Genomic DNA, 18,800 nt, shown 5'->3' on the forward strand with positions numbered 1-18,800 from the left:
CAGGGGAGGTTTAGGCTGGAGGTTAGGAAGAAATTCTACACAGGGAGAGAGTGATTACCCAGGGAGGTGGTGGAGTCACCATCATTGGAGGTGTTTAGAAGACCTGATAGGGTGCTTGGTTGCATGGTTTAGTTGATTAGGTGGTGTTGGATAATAGGTTTGATGCGATGATCTCTAAAGTCTCTTCCAACCTGGTTTATTCGGTTCTATTCACTACTGTGCCTAACATTGGCTAAAGAGCTATTTGGGATTCTTCCCCCTCCACATGGTTTTACTTCCTCCGTTAACTTTGGTCACTTCAAACCACAAAATATGTCAAGCTATAGTTAAACAAATTTGCTGATAGATACATGGGAGTGATTCATTTTGCTGCTTTTCCCTCCCCAATTTGAGTTAGCCTGACTCTAAAATAAAATCCAAGCTAAAAAAAAAAAAAAAGTTTAAAAAATTTGCCTTGGGCACCTCCTTGAAAGTATTTTTACCTTCATTATTTCTGCCTAATCCCCTGCTAACACTGCAAAACCAGGCATCCCCACTGCAGCATGTGTTTGAAGAAGAAATGTTCACATAGGACGAGGTACAAAACAAATAAAAATGCAGAAGCTGCAGTTTCCCAAATTCAGAAAAACACTAGGTTAATGTTCTGACCCAAAGATCCTTCTCTAGGTAACAGATCACCATTTGCTGACAACATATGGCCTGTCAAGAAAAAAAAGAGGTAATGTAAATTCCCATGAAAACAAAGCAGCTAAGATGGACATAGGCACAAACCTTGGGTTTAGGTGAAGACTGAGCAATCCAATAAAAATCACTATAGTGAACATAGAAAATATCCCTACTAGTGATCCTACCAAAAAAAAAAAAAAAAGGGTGATTTTTAATATAAAACTTATCCTCTGTACTTGTGAAGCATGCCCTGAGGATACAGCTAGTATGTTTCTGAACATCCAGCCTCATACATACATAGCATATACACACAGAGGATAGAATCATAGAACTGCTGAGGTTGGAAGAGACCTTTGAGATCATCAAGTCCAACCACTCGCCCACAGCTCACAATCCCACCACTACTACTAAGCAACTGCCTCTAAACCACATCCCTTAGCACCACAGCCACACATTCTGAAAATGCCTCCAGGGATGGCGACTCCACCATTGACCTGGAAATGTGCATTTATCTTATACGATAGAGTTGTCACTGGGATAACCACACAAAGATCCTGAAGGCAGAGTTGCTTCTGATGGGCAACAGATACAGCTACTGATTTTTGATGGGGTTTGACAGGGGCATAAGGAACAAAACCACATGTCTTGGAATGTAGCAATAGAAGAATAATTGGAGCAGGTCCAGATGAGGGCCAAGAAGATGATCAAAGGGCTGCAGCACCTTCCTTATGGGGTAGACTATGAGAGTTAGGGTTGTTCAGCCTGGAGGAGAAAAGACCTCATAGCTGTGTTCCAGTACCTGAAGGGGGGCTATAAGAAAGGTGGGGAGGAACTTTTACAAGGGCCTGTAGCCATAGGATGAAGGGCAACAGCTTTAAGCTGGAAGAGGGGTTATTTAGACTTAGTATTAGGAAGAAATTCTTTCCAGTGAGAGTGGTGAGACACTGGAACAGGTTACCCACAGAAGTCATGGATGCCCCCTCCCTGGAGATGTTCAAGGCCAGACTGGATGAGGCCTTGAGCAGTCTGGTCTAGTGGAAGAAGTCAATGCCCACAGCAGGGTTATTGGATCATAGAATCACAGAATTGTCAGGGTTGGAAGGGACCTCAAGGATCATCTAGATAATCTTTAAGGTCCCTTCCAACACAAACCATTCTACACTTACATGAAAATCAACAGGATTTCAGGTGATTTACTATGACAGTAATTACAGCTGATCACTTCATTGTGCTCATGAAGGGTGCGAGGAGAGTAACTTGCCATTCCTGTTCAGTTTTGCAAGCCTTTCATCTTCCATGGATAGGTGAATGTTTCAAACATGCAAAAAGAGCGAATAAAATTTCTAAAGGGCATTATAGCTTTATAACAATCAGTCAGTTTTTCCATCTAGGACATAAGAAATGATAGCAAGTGGCAAGTAATGAACTACTTCTTAGGCTGTTGGCTAAATCCTCCACCACTAACCAATGCAAACCCAGAGGTTTTTTAGTAAAACTGTGGCAAATTGGGAAAGCTCTACATGTGCTGAATTCTAGTGCTCCTCCCTGTGATTAGGAGCACACGGTAACAATCAGGCTTGTGTATCCTTAATAAATACATACAAATATAAACAGGACATCCACAGTGCAGAGCTTGTGAATACTTCAGAGAGGTTTCAGCCTTTTAATGCAAAGCAGACAGCTAAAGTTCATATCTTTGTGGTAGTGTGATGTCATGTGTCTGAATAAATCTGGGGCTGCGTCTCATTTAGTAAGATTATATGGTCAAACAGAGTGGAAGCAATCTGCTCCAACATTTCTTGGCTGAATGGTTTCTAAAGCATCTTTTGACACTAATTTGTTGAATAGATGATTGAGAGCAACATAAAAACAAATTAAAATTTTTAAGTGCTTGGGCTAGATTCTCAACTAGTAAAAAGAAAAGGTGGTCCATTAAATTCATAGAATCCCAGCATGGTGGGGGCTGGAAGGGCTAAAGCAGAGGCACCCACAGCAGCTTGCCCAGCATCACAATGGCCAGGTGAGGAGATTCCACAACCTCTCTGGGGAGCCTGCTCCAGTGCTCCAACACCCTCACACCAAAGAACTTTCTCCTCCTACTCAGATAGCAGGTCCTGAGTTCCAGTTTGTGCTTGTTGCCCTTTGTCCTGCCATTAGGCACCACCAAGAAGATTCTTGCATCATCCTCTTGCCCCCACCCTTTAGCTCTTGCTGAACATTAAGATCTCCTCTCAGACTATTCTTCTCCAGACTCAGCCTAAGGGCTCTTAGCCTTTCCTCCTCACAGAGATCCTCCAGGCCCCTCAGCATCTTTGTAGACTCCATTGGACTCTCTCAAGTATTTGCCTGTCTTTCTTCAACTGGGGAGCCCAGTACTGGACTCAGTACTTCAGATATGGCCTCATTAGGGCAGAGTAAAGAGACAACAACAGGTAAGTGTCACACTGTCAAGCTAAACACTTACAGGTGCTTCCTTCAGAGCCTGGTCCAATACTTCTTCCAATTTACCACAAAATTTTAATTTCCCCATTTTCTGCTGCATCCTATTCTCCATCCTTTTGACTAGATGCCTGTTGCATCTGTCATCTGCACAAACAGCTTCTCCTGGCTCCCTGCTCCTGTTTTGATCTTCCCCATTTTCAATACTTCAGGGTCCTAGGCAGATGATGTAAATATGCAGGTTATGGATAGCTCTGCTCAGTTTCCCTTTCCTGTACACTCAGGGTAAGTAGTGCACAGGAATCAGCAACGATGCCAACACCTGAAGCCATATATAAAAACAGGGAACAAAGAATGGGAAAAGTAGATAGAAATGGGAAAAGAACAAAGATTGGATAAGTGAAAAGGAAAAAAAAATAAAATAAAAAGGTGTGCTTGCTCTATTTTAACCCCAAAATTTAATTTGAAAGAGCAATATAAAGAGAAGGTATTCAAATCCTGTGATTGTTTGCCACATGCTGGTTTTTCTTGAGTATGTTTTGTTTTGAGTTTCGTTTAAAGCTAGCAACAAATTCTGGCACCTCACACCATACTTTCTTTTATTACACAGGCATAATGTGGATTGAAGCTGCAGCAGGTCATATGCATGACCCACTGAGAGCAAAATTTCAATTTCATGGTCATAAACAGTGTGGGAAAATATTCTTCTAGCTTCTAATCAAATGCCATAATGAGTTGGGTTGTTTTGTTTGGGTTTTTTTTTTTGTTTAAAAGATAATTTTTAGCCAAAAAGGGTAGCATTTGAACACCAAAATGGGTCTGCAGCCATTTTCATTTTAATTCAGCAGGAAATCAGTCTTCATACATCACGGTAGAAGGAGGCTGCCAGCTGCAGTCAGGGAAACATCTCCCCTCTGTACCACAGCAATTAAAAGATCATGTAATTATAGTTGATCTAGAGCCCACAGAAGTCAAAGGAAAGCCATTCATCGACTGTAATGGGCTTTGGAAGAGCTTCCAACATTTCTCCAGCATATGTAACCCTGACACTTTGGAAACCAAAAGCCTCCCAAGTCTAACTACACTCATCCACAGCTAAAAAAGGACAGAAGTGTTTTCACGTCTTTCATCTAACAAACACAACCCATCACAACTGACCATCAACTATCTATTAAATGGACTATTTGTTGAAGAAAATAAGTATGGCAAGTCAGGATTGCCCCTGGACTATTTGACAGCAATCAAAGCTTTGTTTCCTTTGAAAGAAAAGCCTCTGATTTCAGTTTAAAGGACTTCAGTGCTTTTGTCCAAAAATAAAGAAATTCTGAAAAGAGTAAGCCAGGATTGCTCCTCCTTTCAGCAAAAGCTCTTTTTTAATTATCCCAGTTCATCCATGAGCCTGGGATAATAAAAGCAGGCACAGAGCAAGTCTGCTGCAGCTCTCAACTTTGTGGTGGCTCCTATTAAATAATTTGAAATTTCAAAGATTTTCAGTTTTTCAACAGAAAGCCAAATCTTCCACCAAGAGACAGGAACAAGCACACACCCTCAATCATTTTCCAGTCATTCAGTTTTCCCCAGTAAAAACCATTATCCACACAAACCCACCACCATTCCAGGGGGTAAAAAAAGGCCTGAATCTTAAAAGTAGATCAGACCACATCACAAAATTTGTAAGAAATTATTTCATGTGCATAACAAACACTTACACCCTCCTGCTATTTTTTTTTCCTTAGCACTGAGTGGTATCTGCTCTGCAAACATTTTAATACTGAAGAGGTTTCTGAAGGAGACTTTTGTTGAATTATTTTATAGGCACTATCAAGGACCAATTCCAGAGAGGAAGATACTTAATCATTGCTGAAAATCCCCAGGTAGCTCAGCAAATCCACAGGCTTTTGTGCCCAATATGTATTTACCATGTTTGTTAGCATGGAGTCTGCAGTTATTTGGACACAAGTTTCCACAGATTGAGCTGCTGGGCACAAGCCAAATTTATCCAAACTGCTGTCCCCTTCTCTCCCCTCCACCTATGGATCTAAGAAGGCTTCTGACAGAAGTTCATGGTATTGAACTCATTTGTGAAAAAAATAAATAAATGAATAAATAAAGGTATGGTTTTACTCATCCAAATGGAAATAAAGTCTCACCCACCCTGTGGAGGAAACAAGAAATCAACACAACTGAGCCTGGAGATTTGATGTCTAGAGGCATGGGTCTCAAAATTCAGTTGCTGTTCTGAGGTAACATTTTCAAACCATCCCTATGATCTGTAAACTCAGTGCTGCTTTCCAAAAGCCCATCCAGAAGCCTTCCACAGTTTGAGATCAACAAAAGAGGAAGTTTTACACAGAGAGAGTGATTGCCCATTGGAATGGGCTGCCCAAGGAGGTGGTAGGGTCGCCATCGCTGGGGGTGTTCAGGATGAGGCTTGACAGGATGCTTGGTTGCATGGTTTAGTTGATTAGGTGGTGTTGGATGATAGGTTGGACACGATCTTGGAGGTCTCTTCCAACCTGGTTTATTCTATTCTATAAAATGGATTTTCTTCCATGATGAATGGCAGCCATATATACACATATGGTGAAGGGCCTTGAACACAAATCTTATGAGGAATGGCTGAGAGAGCTGGGGTTGATAGTCTTCCAAAAAAAGAGGCTGAGGGGAGACCTCATCACCCTCTACAAGTACCTCAAGAGAGGATGGAAGCAGGAGTTTGGTTTCTTCTCATATGTGATAAGTGACAGGACAAGAGGAAATGGCCACAAGCTGTGCCAGGGGAAGTTCGAGTTGGATATTAGGAAAAATTTCTTCACTGGAAGGGTTAAAGGCTGCCCAGGGCAGTGGAGGAGTCATCATCCCTGAAGGTATTTAAAAGATGGGTGGATGCAGTGTTGAGGGACTTGGTTTAGAGATGGTAGTTTAGCAGCAGTGGTGGGAGTGTGAGCTGCAGGTGAGCTGTTGGAGGTTCAAAGGTCTCTTCCAACCTCAACAGTTCTATGATTCTATATTTAATTTATTCAAGTCTTCCTGCTGCCTCAGTCTGACAAAAAAAAGAGATGTGCCCAGATGACAAGTTACCCTTGGACCTGACCTTTCCCATTTATGTAGCAAACCAGTGGTAGATACCACTTCTTCCCTATACGCAGAATGTCTGAAGCAATTAAAGAAGCTGCTGGAAGAGAACAGGGGAATGCATTAAGCTGTGGAACAAAAGAGTACCACCCTCTTCACATTCTACCAAGACAGATGAAGCAAGCAACTGCCTGATCCAGAAAACATCTGCTGAACAAAATCAAAATTAATGATCACCAGAATGAGCTCTTTGATGACCAATTCTCCCCCAGCTGCCGAGAACCATCAAAGAACCACTCACAGCAGCAGCCAATTAGTTACTAACGCAAAAGAGTTTACAGGAGCAGGATCTGAGCTCAGGGCACCATCACAACTCACATTTAATACCTTTGGATGGATTTGCAGTGTGCTGATGCATGGAAAGCCTTGTCTGGACCTTCCAAAATGCTCCAGGGTCAGAGTTGAGAACTTCTGCTGGCACTAAACAAACCTTGACTTGCATGCCCAATACCATCACGCAGTTCTGTGCTGAAAGAGCAACTTTTCAGGGATAAAGACCCAAATAATCTACCATTTGCAACACTGAGAACTGTCAGGCGAGCATGAGGAGGCACTCTGAAATCCCACAGCAGCTCACTCTTTGAAGTGTGCAAATTCATGCTTGTTTTAAACAGTTACTGCAAGAATACTCAACACCAACACGTACATTGAAAGAAAACTATTTTTTCCTACCTTTTCTTCTTGTAACTTCAAACCTTCTGGAGTCCTATAAGGAAAAAGAGAATTTTTTTGTGGTTGGTGGTGTTTTTTTTTTCTCCTTTCCACACAAGAATTGTTCAAAGGCAGCAGGAACAGAAACATCTAAAAACATTAGTCATTGTCCCAGAGAAGCATCTCTGAAGCTCTACACAATAACTGAGCAGTAATTACAAGCATACATTTCAATTTGTCCGCAGATATTTAATGGAACAATATAACACCTAAAATGATTCATCATGCTGTGATAAGTTACATGGTAGAGCACAATATCTCTAAAGTGGATTTTTTTTTCACCCTTCTATTGATGATAAAAGGAGCAGCTAGAAGGGTTATTTTACTATATCAAGGATTTAGGGTTGAGGAGGGAGGAGCCATTACAGATATTTTTAGCAGCAACTTGTTCAAACCACTGAATAATTTCAAAGCCACCATACTACTCATGCTTAGAGCTGAAAGCTCGTTTCAATTGTTGCACAACTACATCATTTGCCCTATTTCTTCCACAGCATCACTATCATCTCTAATAAAGAAACTTCTAAAATAACATTGCATCAAGTCTCAAAGGGTATTGCACTCCCAGACAACACTATCCACTAATGGTGAAGCTCCAGAGGAATAAATTAATTCCAAACAGTAACATTATTTATGAGTTAATTCGATATAATTTCCATCCTTCCAGTTACCCAGAATCAGAGCATCATTTTGATTAGAGGGGACCTTTAAGATCATCAAGTCCAACGGTTAATACAGCACTGTCAAGTCACCACTAAATCACATCCCTCAGCACCACATCTATATAGCTTTTAAATACCTATAGGGATTACCGGTGACCCCGCCATTGCCTTAGGTAGTCTGTTCCAGTACCTCACAACACTTTCAGTGAAGAATTTTTTCCTGATGCCCAACCAGAACCTCTCCTTTTTGCTACCAGTATTAAAAAAAAAATCATAGAAATGGTTAAAGTTCAATGGTGTAAAGTGCCACCAGTCCCCAGCACCAGCTCGGTACACTCCCCCACAGCACAAACACATGGAAGAGGAGCAAGCTCTCCAGCCCCCAGATAAAAGCTCCTAAGGCAGGTATTTATTCTTGTGGATGTGCCTTGTTTAACCTCATTTCATTCCCTTAGTGATCCCTGTCCTCAGATGTTTGTTTAATCAGAGAATGAAACAACAGTAACATTTGTTTCTCTCCTCCCTTTGATAGGAAAACAACACAAGGCCTCCCTAGACAGCTGAGCTTTCTGACCCACCTGATGCTTATTTTAGTTTTACTTGTGCTTTTCCACCTTTTTAAAATAATAAAGTCCCTCCCTGCAGACCACATTTAGACAAAGAAGGATGGTGCTACACATCTAATGAAGTATCTCCACCATTTTCTGCAGTACAGGGGAATTGAAAATACCAAAAGCTGCCGCTGGAGCACATGATGAAAAATACATAGATTTTCAAAATGAAGAAAGATAGGAGTAACAGAAGTGAAAAACCAAATCAGCTTATGGAAGTACCAACAGTATCTGCTCAGCCATTCCTGAAGGCTTTAACACCCTCACCCAAGTACATCAGACAGCATCATGTAATTCAGAAGGTGGTGTTTTATTCAACAGTGTTGCAGTTATTCATCCACTGCCCACAGAAATGCTCCTTTCTGCTCCCATCCTTCTCCCAGTACACCAGTGAGGACTTGGTGTGGGTCAGGGGCTGCTGGTCAACAGCCAGCTGAACATAAGCCAGCACATGCCCAGGTATCCAAGAAGGGCAAGAGCATCCTGCAATAGTGTGGCCAGGCAGTGATTGTCCCCGTGTACTCAGCACCAACAACACCACCACTCAAGTTCTGGCTTCAGTTCTGGGTTCCTCACTCCAAGAAGGACATTGAGGTGCTGGAGTGGGTCCAGAGAAGGGCAAAGCAGCTGGTAGAGAGTCTCAAGAGCAGATCTGGTGAGGAGCAGCTGAGGGAACTGAGCTTGGACAAGAGCCTGAGGGGAGACCTGCTGGCTCTCTACACCTCCCTGAAAGGAAGTTGGAGCCAGATGGCAGCTGGTTTCTGCTCTCTCAAGGAGCAAGTTACAGGACAAGAGGGAACAGCCTCAAGTTGAACCAGATTGGATATTAGGAAAATTTTCTTTACTGTAAGAGTGGTCAAGCATTGGAACAAGCTACTCAGGGAGATGGTGGGGTCACCATCCCTGGAGGTGTTCCAAAAATATGTAACTTTGAGACATGGCTCAGTGGCCACAGGGGTGTTAGGTTTATGGTTGGACTTGATCTTAGAGGTCTTTTCCAACCTTAAATAATTCTGTGATTATGATTATTCCTCCATCCCAGGGCACCACATCACACTACACATTTCCTGGTCCAGCTCCAAACATGGTGTCAGTTTATACTCTGTCCATGGAGAACACTTTTGCAGGCAACAGACACTGCTGCTCCTTCCCGTAAGTGACCAGCAAGCTTTCTCAAAATTAAAGGTTTCACCAAACCCAGAAAGGATCAGAGCACCAGAAATACTCTTCTTGGCACCCTCCAAGGCAGCAGGGGGAATAAACAAAAGAAAGTATTAGCTTTTTAAATATACAAAGTCATTATTCCCTACAGGATGCTACCTCAATGATCTTGAGAAATATGTAAAATGGCATTCAGGATTAGTACAGACTTCAAAGCCTTTATCCTTTTAGGCAGCAAAGCTCTGAGCTGTGCAGACAGTTATACTCCAGAGACCTCTCAGAGGTTTTCAAAATATTAGTTTGAGAGGTGGGCCACGGGATAAAAAAAACCTCCAGATACAGCCTGCTATCATTAAGGCTGTGTTCATGTAATGTATGCAAAAGGGAAGAGTACTTTTAAAGTTCCCCTGGAGTCCCTCACTTTAACAAGCTGTTTGAATTCTCTTCAGTTCAAAAGCTCAGAAACACTAAAACTAATTACAACTATTACATTGATCAAACGAAAAGAAGACAATCACACTCTATTAAAAAAAAAATCCCAGTGTCAGCTCACTTGTATTAAACACCATTTTGGTAGTTCCATGAAAGGACCTGCACAGACATGGTGGAAAAACAAAGGCTGGTCCTCCAAGTTTCCCTTCTTTTACTCTTTTTTCCCCCCTTATAATTATCAGCTCTAATGAATGTAAACTACCACAAAAAAAAAAAGATGCAGGATTCAGAGGAAAAGCTCGTCAGAAACGCAGCACGAGAACACGAGGTCAGGCTGCAAGTCATCGAAGGACATTGAACTGTTGCAGCAGGTCCAGAGGAGGGCCAAGAAGATGATCACAGGGCTTGAGCCTATGGAGGCCCCATCCCCTATGGGTACAGGCTAGGAGAGTTGGGGCTGTCCAGCCTGGAGCATAGAGAGCAGCAGGGAGACCTTATAGCAGCCTTCTAATACCTGAAGCAGGCCTACAAGAAAGCTGAGGAGTAACTTTCTACAAGGGCTTATATATGATAGGATGAGAGGGAGTGGATTTAAGCTGGAAGAGGAGAGATTTAAACTGGAGATTAGGAAGAACTTCTTTACAGTGGGGGTAGGGTGACACTGGAATAAGCTGTCTAGGAATATCATGGTTGACGCCCCCACTGGTGGGGATGTTTAAGGCCAGGCTGGATGAGGCCTTGAGCAACCCAGGCTAGGGGGAGGTATTCCCTACCCATGGCAGCGGGGTTGCATCTAGATGATCTTTAAGGTCCCTTCCAACTCAAACCCTCCTACTATTCATCACTTCAGCAGCTAGGAGAATATCAGCACTTGGTATATTCTCCAAAACATCCCCATCCACAGTGAAAAGACTAATGGCATTGAGAATGCTCGAGGTTTCAAGAGAGGATGTAGAAAAATGGGGAAAACACCGTGGCAGGGCTTAAAAAGCAGCCACATAAAGACACCACCTACAGACAGAGAAAACAGTTGTGTCTCTATCCTTCTGGTAAAGTGAAACTATGGCAAGGACTCATTTTTCTTAGTTTGTCTCAGCCAAATAATTTCTCTTTCCTGCAGCACAGGAAAGAAGAAATGATGCTAATTTTCCTCCAGGAGGGCATGTTGAACGTAAGACCTTTCTATTAGCGATCTAATATAGCACACTAAGAGACATTACCAGCAAGTCTGGCCACAGGCACAGCACCCTGCCACACGCTGTGACTTGGGCAATCTCGTCACAAAAAGAAGCAGTCACCCTTGCTTTGAAGTATAACATACTGCTCTGTAGTAAAAAAGAAAATAAAAGCACACAGAGCTTTTAATAGTTTTCCTGGTAGAAAATCAAACTATTTTGACAAGAATGACACTAAAGTTCTCAGATGCATTGCCTGAGGAATCCTCTTCTGCAGAAGCCATAAAGCAGATGGTTATAAATGAGACTTATTTCATGGGCACCATTTAATGACTGCAAATTCCTTTAACTAAACATCTAATTTTATCAGAGCATAAATCATATCCTTCGAGGGGACAATTCTGTTTCAGATTTCTCCTTCATTCTCTAAAGCTTTTTCACCAATAGCTTTTGCAATACCATTTCATTAATGCAGTGCAACAGTTTTATTTGTCAAGGTTTGCTTTTAGAGCCCGTTTCCCTCCTTTCTAACATCAGTTAATTGAATGCAGAACAAAAGGTCCTTCTGTTCTGTATCTGAAGAGCCTAATCATTATTACGTGGAAATCAGTGTAGCATGTTTGCTCCACTATTGCTTTTCAGCAGACACGTAGGTACTGTAAAACCACATCTCCAAAAGACCAATCAACCCAGTGTTGGTGCATGAGAGCAGACAGTACTCTCAAGTACAATTACTAATCCTTCCTGGATTAGGAAGGACAAAACCAAAAAATCAAAATCAGAGATACAGTTCAGGCCCTGCTGTCACTCCCTGTAGCTGCCGTGTGTTCACCTGCGTGAACCTCACGTGGTTTAACAACTGGTTTGCACAAAGCCCTTTTCTGCTCCTACAAAAAGGGAACACCAGTCTTTCAGCAGACAGCATCTAGATGTCCTGCCAAGGGATAATAGCTGGTTTGTGTTATAAGGCTCCTGATTAACACTGAATCATGGGCCCATGGAGGAGAAAAACACTTCTGGAATGAAGAATCAGATTCCATTCAGAGCCAGCGTGGAGGGAGGGGGAAAACTTCAGTGAGCAGAGTTAAAATACAACTACACAGAGGGAATACACAATGTAGTACAGTGCTTGGTGGCCATCATGCTGCAAATGGATTTACTGACAGTCCTTAGTGACAGATCCAAGCAGTAAAACCACTTGTCAGGTTGTCTGGTAGCAGTGAAAGTAAAATGATGCTGTAAGTACCATTCAGTCTGGTCTTAAACACTTCCAGGGATGGGACATCCACAACTTCTCTGGGCAGCCTATCCCAGAGCCTTACCAACCTCACACTGAAGAATTTATTCCCAATATCTTACTGAATCAACCCTCTCTGTTTGAAACCACTGCTCCTCATCCTATCGCTGCACTCTGATAAAGAGCCTCTTCACATCTTTCCTGTAGCCCCCTGTAGGTACTGGAAGGCCACTGTATGGTATCCCCAGAGCCTTCTCTTCTGCAGGATGAAAATACCACACTCTTCCAGATTGTCCTCACAGCAGCAGTGTTCCAATCCTTTGATCATTTTCCGGCCCTCCTCTGGACCCACTCCAACAGGTCCATGTCTTTCTTACAGCGGGCACCCCAGCCAGCCTACTACTAAACCAGCCCATGGTTTGACAACAATCACAACCATAGATGGTTTGTTACACACGTTTCCCCAGTTCAGGGCTGGATGTACTTGTTCTCCACATGGCAGCTGCAGGACAGCTCCAGTGCTGCAAACCAGGCACAAGAGATAGAGCATGACACAAGGCTCCTTGCCTTAAAAGGCTGCTCTGAAAGGCATGCAGAGTCAAGCACTGTTACAAATTCCAGTAGCTCCATAGCACCTTATACTTGGTTTGTAAGTGACATGTGATGCACACAGACAAGGAGAAGAGAAAAGGGGCTGCTTCCTGATTTTTCTGTAACAGCTGTTCTTCCTTTTGTCCCTGCACATCCACATGTGGCCACATACAATTTCCTGCATTCTAATGTGAAAAGTGAGCACGCCTTGCAAGGCTAGTAATTAAACAGTAGCAATTAAGCTTTTAAACAGAAAAGACAAGTTGTTGTCTGCTATTTCTCCCCAGTTTTTCCTTTGACGAAAGCCAAAGGATGAGCGCTTATAACCCAGACATGCTCAGAAACACATCACAAGCAATAGCTCAGTGTAGTATTTTAAGGTGTAAATCCTCACAGTACAGTGTCTCTTTCCCAACTTCCCTCATTTGCAGTCCAGTATGTAGAGATTTATATATGGCTGTGCACTTGCCATCCTCATTGTTAGCAACCTCTGATCCCACAAGTGTGATGCTTAACACGTGCGATCACCAAGTTTGGTACCAAACAGGTACCAATGGCCTTTAAGCACAGCAATTCACAGGGTAACCTTGCGATGTCTTCAGCTTCCTGCCCTTTAATACTGATGTACATTTAGTCAGCAGGGTTCCCTTTTTTATGGCCATAAGTAAAGATAAATACAGGGGACTTTGCCCAAAACCAATACAGCAGATGGAACAGGGAACACATCTCAGGTGCACAAGCTGCCTGCATTGCTGGACTGTAACAACCCTCTTACAGATACAGTGTGGAGGAGACTGCAGTGCTTGGGCAAAGGGATAAATCAAATTCAGCACATGCAGCTGGGCTCACGCTGGGCCTATCACTAAATTAGATGTTACCTCTGCATACATCAAGTCTCCAGGGACCAGCTCTCAGCCTTGGCCTAACTGCTGTACAATTTCTAAATATTCAGCCCTGACTCCAGCAAATTAATAAAGAAGTGACTGCTGCTATTAATAGATTATCGTCACACAGAATTTGCTCCCCTTCAGAGCATGCTCTTCCTTAGCTCAAGTAAGGGATCAAGAAAATTACACCAGTGCAGGACTGTGGGAACATCCTGCATACGGTCTGGAGCACCACAGAATCATGGAATTCTTTTGAGGAATTGCACAAAGAGCAGCTGAGGGAGCTGCGTTGTTTAGTCTGGAGAAAAGGAGGCTGAGGGGACACTTCACTGCCCTCTACAACTCCCTGAGAGGAGGCTGGAGCCAGGTGGATGTTGGTCTCTTCTTCCTACTATCAGGTGATAGGAGGAGAAGAAATGGCCTGAAATTGTGCCAGAGAAGTTTTAGTTTGGAGATTAGGAAAAATTCCCTTCCTGCAAGAGCAGTCAGGCTGCCCAGGGAGGTGGTGGAGTCACCATCCCTAGAGATGTTCAAGAAATACACAGACATGGCACTTTGAGACATGATTTAATGGCCATAGTGGTGTTAGATTGATGGTTGGGCTCAGTCTTAGAGGCTATTTGCATCAGAGAATTCTGATTCTAGGTTTTGTTTGGAAAAGCCTTTTAAGATCACCAGGTCTGTCAGGCTAAGACCACCATGGCCATTAAACCATTTGCAAGGGTTATGACTAGTACACAGTTCAGCCTGACAATCAGGATTTTCTGTTTACAGGCATGAATAGAGAATACTTTCCCAAAGAGATGCTGTTAATGAGGCACAGCATATTCACTTTGTATTTTGAGCAGGCACAAGGAAAAAATAAAAAATAATAATAAAACCCAGATTTCACACTGGTGTTTAGAGAGAGCTTGCTCTCAGTACTGACACTGGCAACTGAGATTTGTCCTGTCTGCTATAAACACATGGAAGCTCTGATATCTGACATCACAGGGTATCATCTGCTCACCCATACGGCAGCTAATTGAGGTAATTGCTGCATCTCTAATTTCACTCACTACTATTTCTGGACTTCATATGAGGAACCCAGGTATAGCTCCATAAATTTCCACCTTGTCATTAGGAAGCTCATGGGACGCCTGTTTTAGAAGCCCCACATTTGCAGACATGCCCTGTTCCTAATCTCAGCCACTGAGAACTCCCCTGCTTAATGGTAGGAAGTACTTTAAATCAAAGTGTCTTCCTTTAAAAACTACTGCTACAGCCTTTTAAAGAGAGAATGTACTACATTTGGAGGGGTAAAAAACCCAAAACACAACAACAAAAAACAGTCAGTATTTTGTCAATTAGTCAATATTAGTCAATCTTAGACTTTAAAGGCTAAGCAGCTTCTCAACAGATTATCAGAAAGCATAACCCTCTACCACATCACAGCCAACTTAAAATAGCCTTAGATTTCTTTTTATTTGCAAGGTGCTTTACTCTGATCTTATTCTCTGCTTTGGGAACACAGCAGCATTTCCCCACCTGGCTATGATTTTTCACAGCTGCTCAAATGTGACATGAGGAAAACCTACTAAAATTTGATTCCTGCAGCCAGTTTGTCTCACAGCTCAGCACAGAGCCAGGCACCCTGAGCCCATGGTCCATCCACATCATCCAAGCTCTAGCTACCTCCAGCTACACCAAAATTCAAGATCATTAGTATCTGAGGAGCCACTTTTAACTGCAGGGAGGGCAGCCCTGCAGCAGCTGGTGGTCCTGCTTGCCATCAGCTAGAAGGCAACAGCATGCAGCAGGCTGGGCAGTGCAGGACTACCAAGAGGTATCACACATCAGAAATTTAAAGGAAGCAAGATTTTTTTTATCTGTAAGGGACTGCAAACAAGAGGGTTTCATCTTTAATCTGTACTGTGTGTGCATCCTGACAATTCCTGACACTGTCTCATATTGATCATTCTTATCCAGTAGCTCCATGCCTGGAGACTTGCTTGCATCATACACAACAAGGATTTGGGTCTCCTCTCTCTCGGAAAGGATCTTCCAGCCAACTCTTTCCTGTAAGTCCCAAATAATCAGGCTATAAAACACCTTCTGAAGGCAGGACCTTCTTCCAAGTAACTAGTGACAGGATGAAAGGAAATGGCCTCAAGTTGCACTAGGGGAGGTTTAGGCTGGATATCAGGAACAACTTCTTTCATGCAAGAGTGGTCAGGCATTGGAACAGGCTGCCCAGGGAGGTGGTAGAGTCACCGTCCCAGGAGGTGTTCAAGAAACACATTGACATGGCACTTGGGGACATGGTTAATGGCCATGGTGGTGCTGAGATGACAGGTAGACTTGATGACCTTAAAGGTCTTCTCCAGCTGGAACAATTCTATGATTCTATCCCATGATTCTCACTGTTAAATCATAGCCATCCAATTGAAGTAAGAAAGAATCTTCTCATTTTATGCCATTATTTGAGTACACAGCACCTGTCTTGGTTCAAGGAACCCAATATTCACATTCTCTAGTACTTCAAGCATAATAGCAGCTCATAAGATACAGCGTTTATTGAACTGAGTACACAGAAAGGGATAGGTGGGGCTCAGGGTTGCAGAGGAAGGACCCCAACATGTGTATCCAAATACTACAAAAATATTCCACAGCACCTTGAACTCTGATTACCAGCACTCAGACCGAAAGCTTCTCATCTCCAGAGGGATAATGAAACAGGTTAAGATTTAGGATGGTCTACAAAGAGCAATTGCAGCTTGTTAAGGATACCACATAAATGCAGGCAACAAGGAGTGGATTATCAGTGCATAGCAAAGTGATGGAAAAATAAATTTAAGTCTCATTTCCCTTTACCTTCATTAATACTTAAGAGGAGCAGGCTGCAGCTCAGTATAGATTTTAATTCAAATCTGATTCTTTCCTTCCTTTTTCCAAACTGACTTGCAAGCAGAAGGAGCACACTCATGGCAGAGAATACATTACTAACAATAATTCTTAAAATAAATACCAGGATATTAGATCTTCAACTGCATACAAAATTGATACACTGTGCCTGTCTTATTCCAAGCTCATGCTCTGAAATTATGCCTCTATTTGAATTATAAGCAAAAGCTTTTCTCAAAAGCCTTTGCAATTTTGTACCTTACTTCCCCAAGTGCTGCTTTAGTAGTCTGTCAGATGAGGAAATACGACTTTGCTTGGGGAAGGAGCACAAAATCATCCCCATGACTCCTCTGCTGTTTGGAATAACCAACTGTGGTCCTCAGTTGCAGCAGTAAGGGAAACAATACTTAGGAATCTGAGGATAATTAGGAATTTCAGCATTAATTGATACTCCTAGACAAATACATCTGAGGCTGAGTGGACTCACATGGGATGCTTTAACCTGTGCAGGATGGCACTGAAGAGCTGGCATGACACAGTCTTGGTGAAGTTTAAGGTGAACTTCATTGGAGATTTTAAGCTGTTCAAGTGTCATGCAAGTGTAACTAACGAATAAGTCCTATACACTCAATATCTGCCAAGAAAGTTACAGTACCTTAAAGAAATTAGCATGTTTGCTACATTCCTTAGTGCAAAACTAAGTGTGGTACAACTGCATGTGACACTTTCACAGAATCCCAGTATGGTGGGGGGTGGAAGGGACCTCAAGATCATCTAATCCAACTCCACTGCTAAAGCACAGTACCCACAGCATCTTGCCCAGGATCACAATGTCCAGAGAGTGTTGGAATCTCTCCAGAAAAGCAGACTCCACAACCCCCCTGGGCAGTCTGCCATAGGGCTCCAGCACCCTCACACCAAAGAACTTTCTCCTTGCCTTCAGAACCTCCCAGGTTCAAGTTTGTGCCCTTTGAGGCTGGCAATACGATTTAAGAGATAATCCAGACAAGGCAACAAAATAACGGGTGGGAAAAAAAACCCATAAACTATCAAGGAACTGAAATAACATGGGCACAGCTTATCTAGTTTACCCTCAAATTGGTGTCACAGTCCAAATTAGACATACCACTGCACTCCAGTTTCTTGCTCCTTACAGGAAGCAAACAGTTAAAGTGCATCTATGAGGTATGACCACCTTGCAGCATGCAGAGAGGAAAAGAAAATATACCAATGCACAGATCTGCAACAGCCACTGGTACTCATGAGCACTCAGGGCATCACTTGTTAGCTTCACCCTGGAGGAGCCTCCCCAAGGACACAGCTCTTCTCACAGGAGTGTAGGGTGCTGTGCACATGTGTTTCTGGTGTCTCATGAGACTTCTTATTGCTCTCTACAACTACCTGAGAGGAGGTTGTAGACAAGTGGGGGTTGGTCTTTTCTCCCAGGCAACCAGCACCAGAATAAGAGGACACAGACTCAAGCTGTGCCAGGGGAAGTTTGAGGTGAAGAGAAAGTTCTTCACAGAAAGAGTAATTGGCCATTGGAATGTGCTGCCCAGGGAGATGGTGGAGTCGCCATCCCTGGAGGTGTTCAAAAGGGGATTGGACATGGCACTTGAAGCCATGTTTTAGTTAGTCATGAGACGCTGGGTGATAGGTTGGACCTGATGATCTCTGAGGTCTTTTCCAACCTTATTGATTCTATGATTCTGGGATTCTTACAGAGCTGAATAGGTGGCAAAACCAGAGCAGGGCATGAACACCAAATGAAAGCAGTCAAGTACTTCTACAAAACCACAGAGCAGTGCTGGTTCTATTGCCCCAGAACACCTATCAGGATGCCTGACAGTCTATATCGTAACCACTCAGGAGCTATTGGGGACATAGAAATATTTACTTCAACAATCCAGCACAAAATGATACATGTACCACAACACAGGATTATTCTCCACTTTCACACTACCCAGCTAGGACAATATTGCTCAGGCTATCTGCCAGCGGTGCCCCAGAAAACACAACACAGAATTTAATTTCCAAGACACAGTACTATGCCAAACTGTGTTTGAGGAGCTCTGGGCAGCACACAGGAGAACCACCCCTGGAAGAGATGACAACCTGCAGCACTGCTCTGCTGCACCATGGATTAAGAAACTTGCCCCAGGAACCATGGCAAAACCAGGCTGGATTCAGCACATACACAAAAGCAGCCT

General features: G+C 42.9%; 1 protein-coding gene across 2 annotated transcripts in view; it reads right to left on the reverse strand.

Annotated features, from left to right (window-relative positions):
* Positions 1-18,800, reverse strand: part of LOC104297025 (follistatin-related protein 4) — a 278,489-nt gene that overhangs the window by 249,429 nt on the left and 10,260 nt on the right. For both annotated transcript variants that reach the window (XM_054168334.1, XM_054168333.1), the window contains exon 3: positions 6,913-6,946. In XM_054168334.1, coding sequence (XP_054024309.1) covers positions 6,913-6,946 — 34 coding nt within the window. The remainder of the gene's footprint in view (positions 1-6,912; positions 6,947-18,800) is intronic.

The sequence above is a fragment of the Dryobates pubescens genome, chromosome 16 (assembly GCF_014839835.1).
Source record: "Dryobates pubescens isolate bDryPub1 chromosome 16, bDryPub1.pri, whole genome shotgun sequence".
Taxonomy (NCBI): domain Eukaryota; kingdom Metazoa; phylum Chordata; class Aves; order Piciformes; family Picidae; genus Dryobates; species Dryobates pubescens.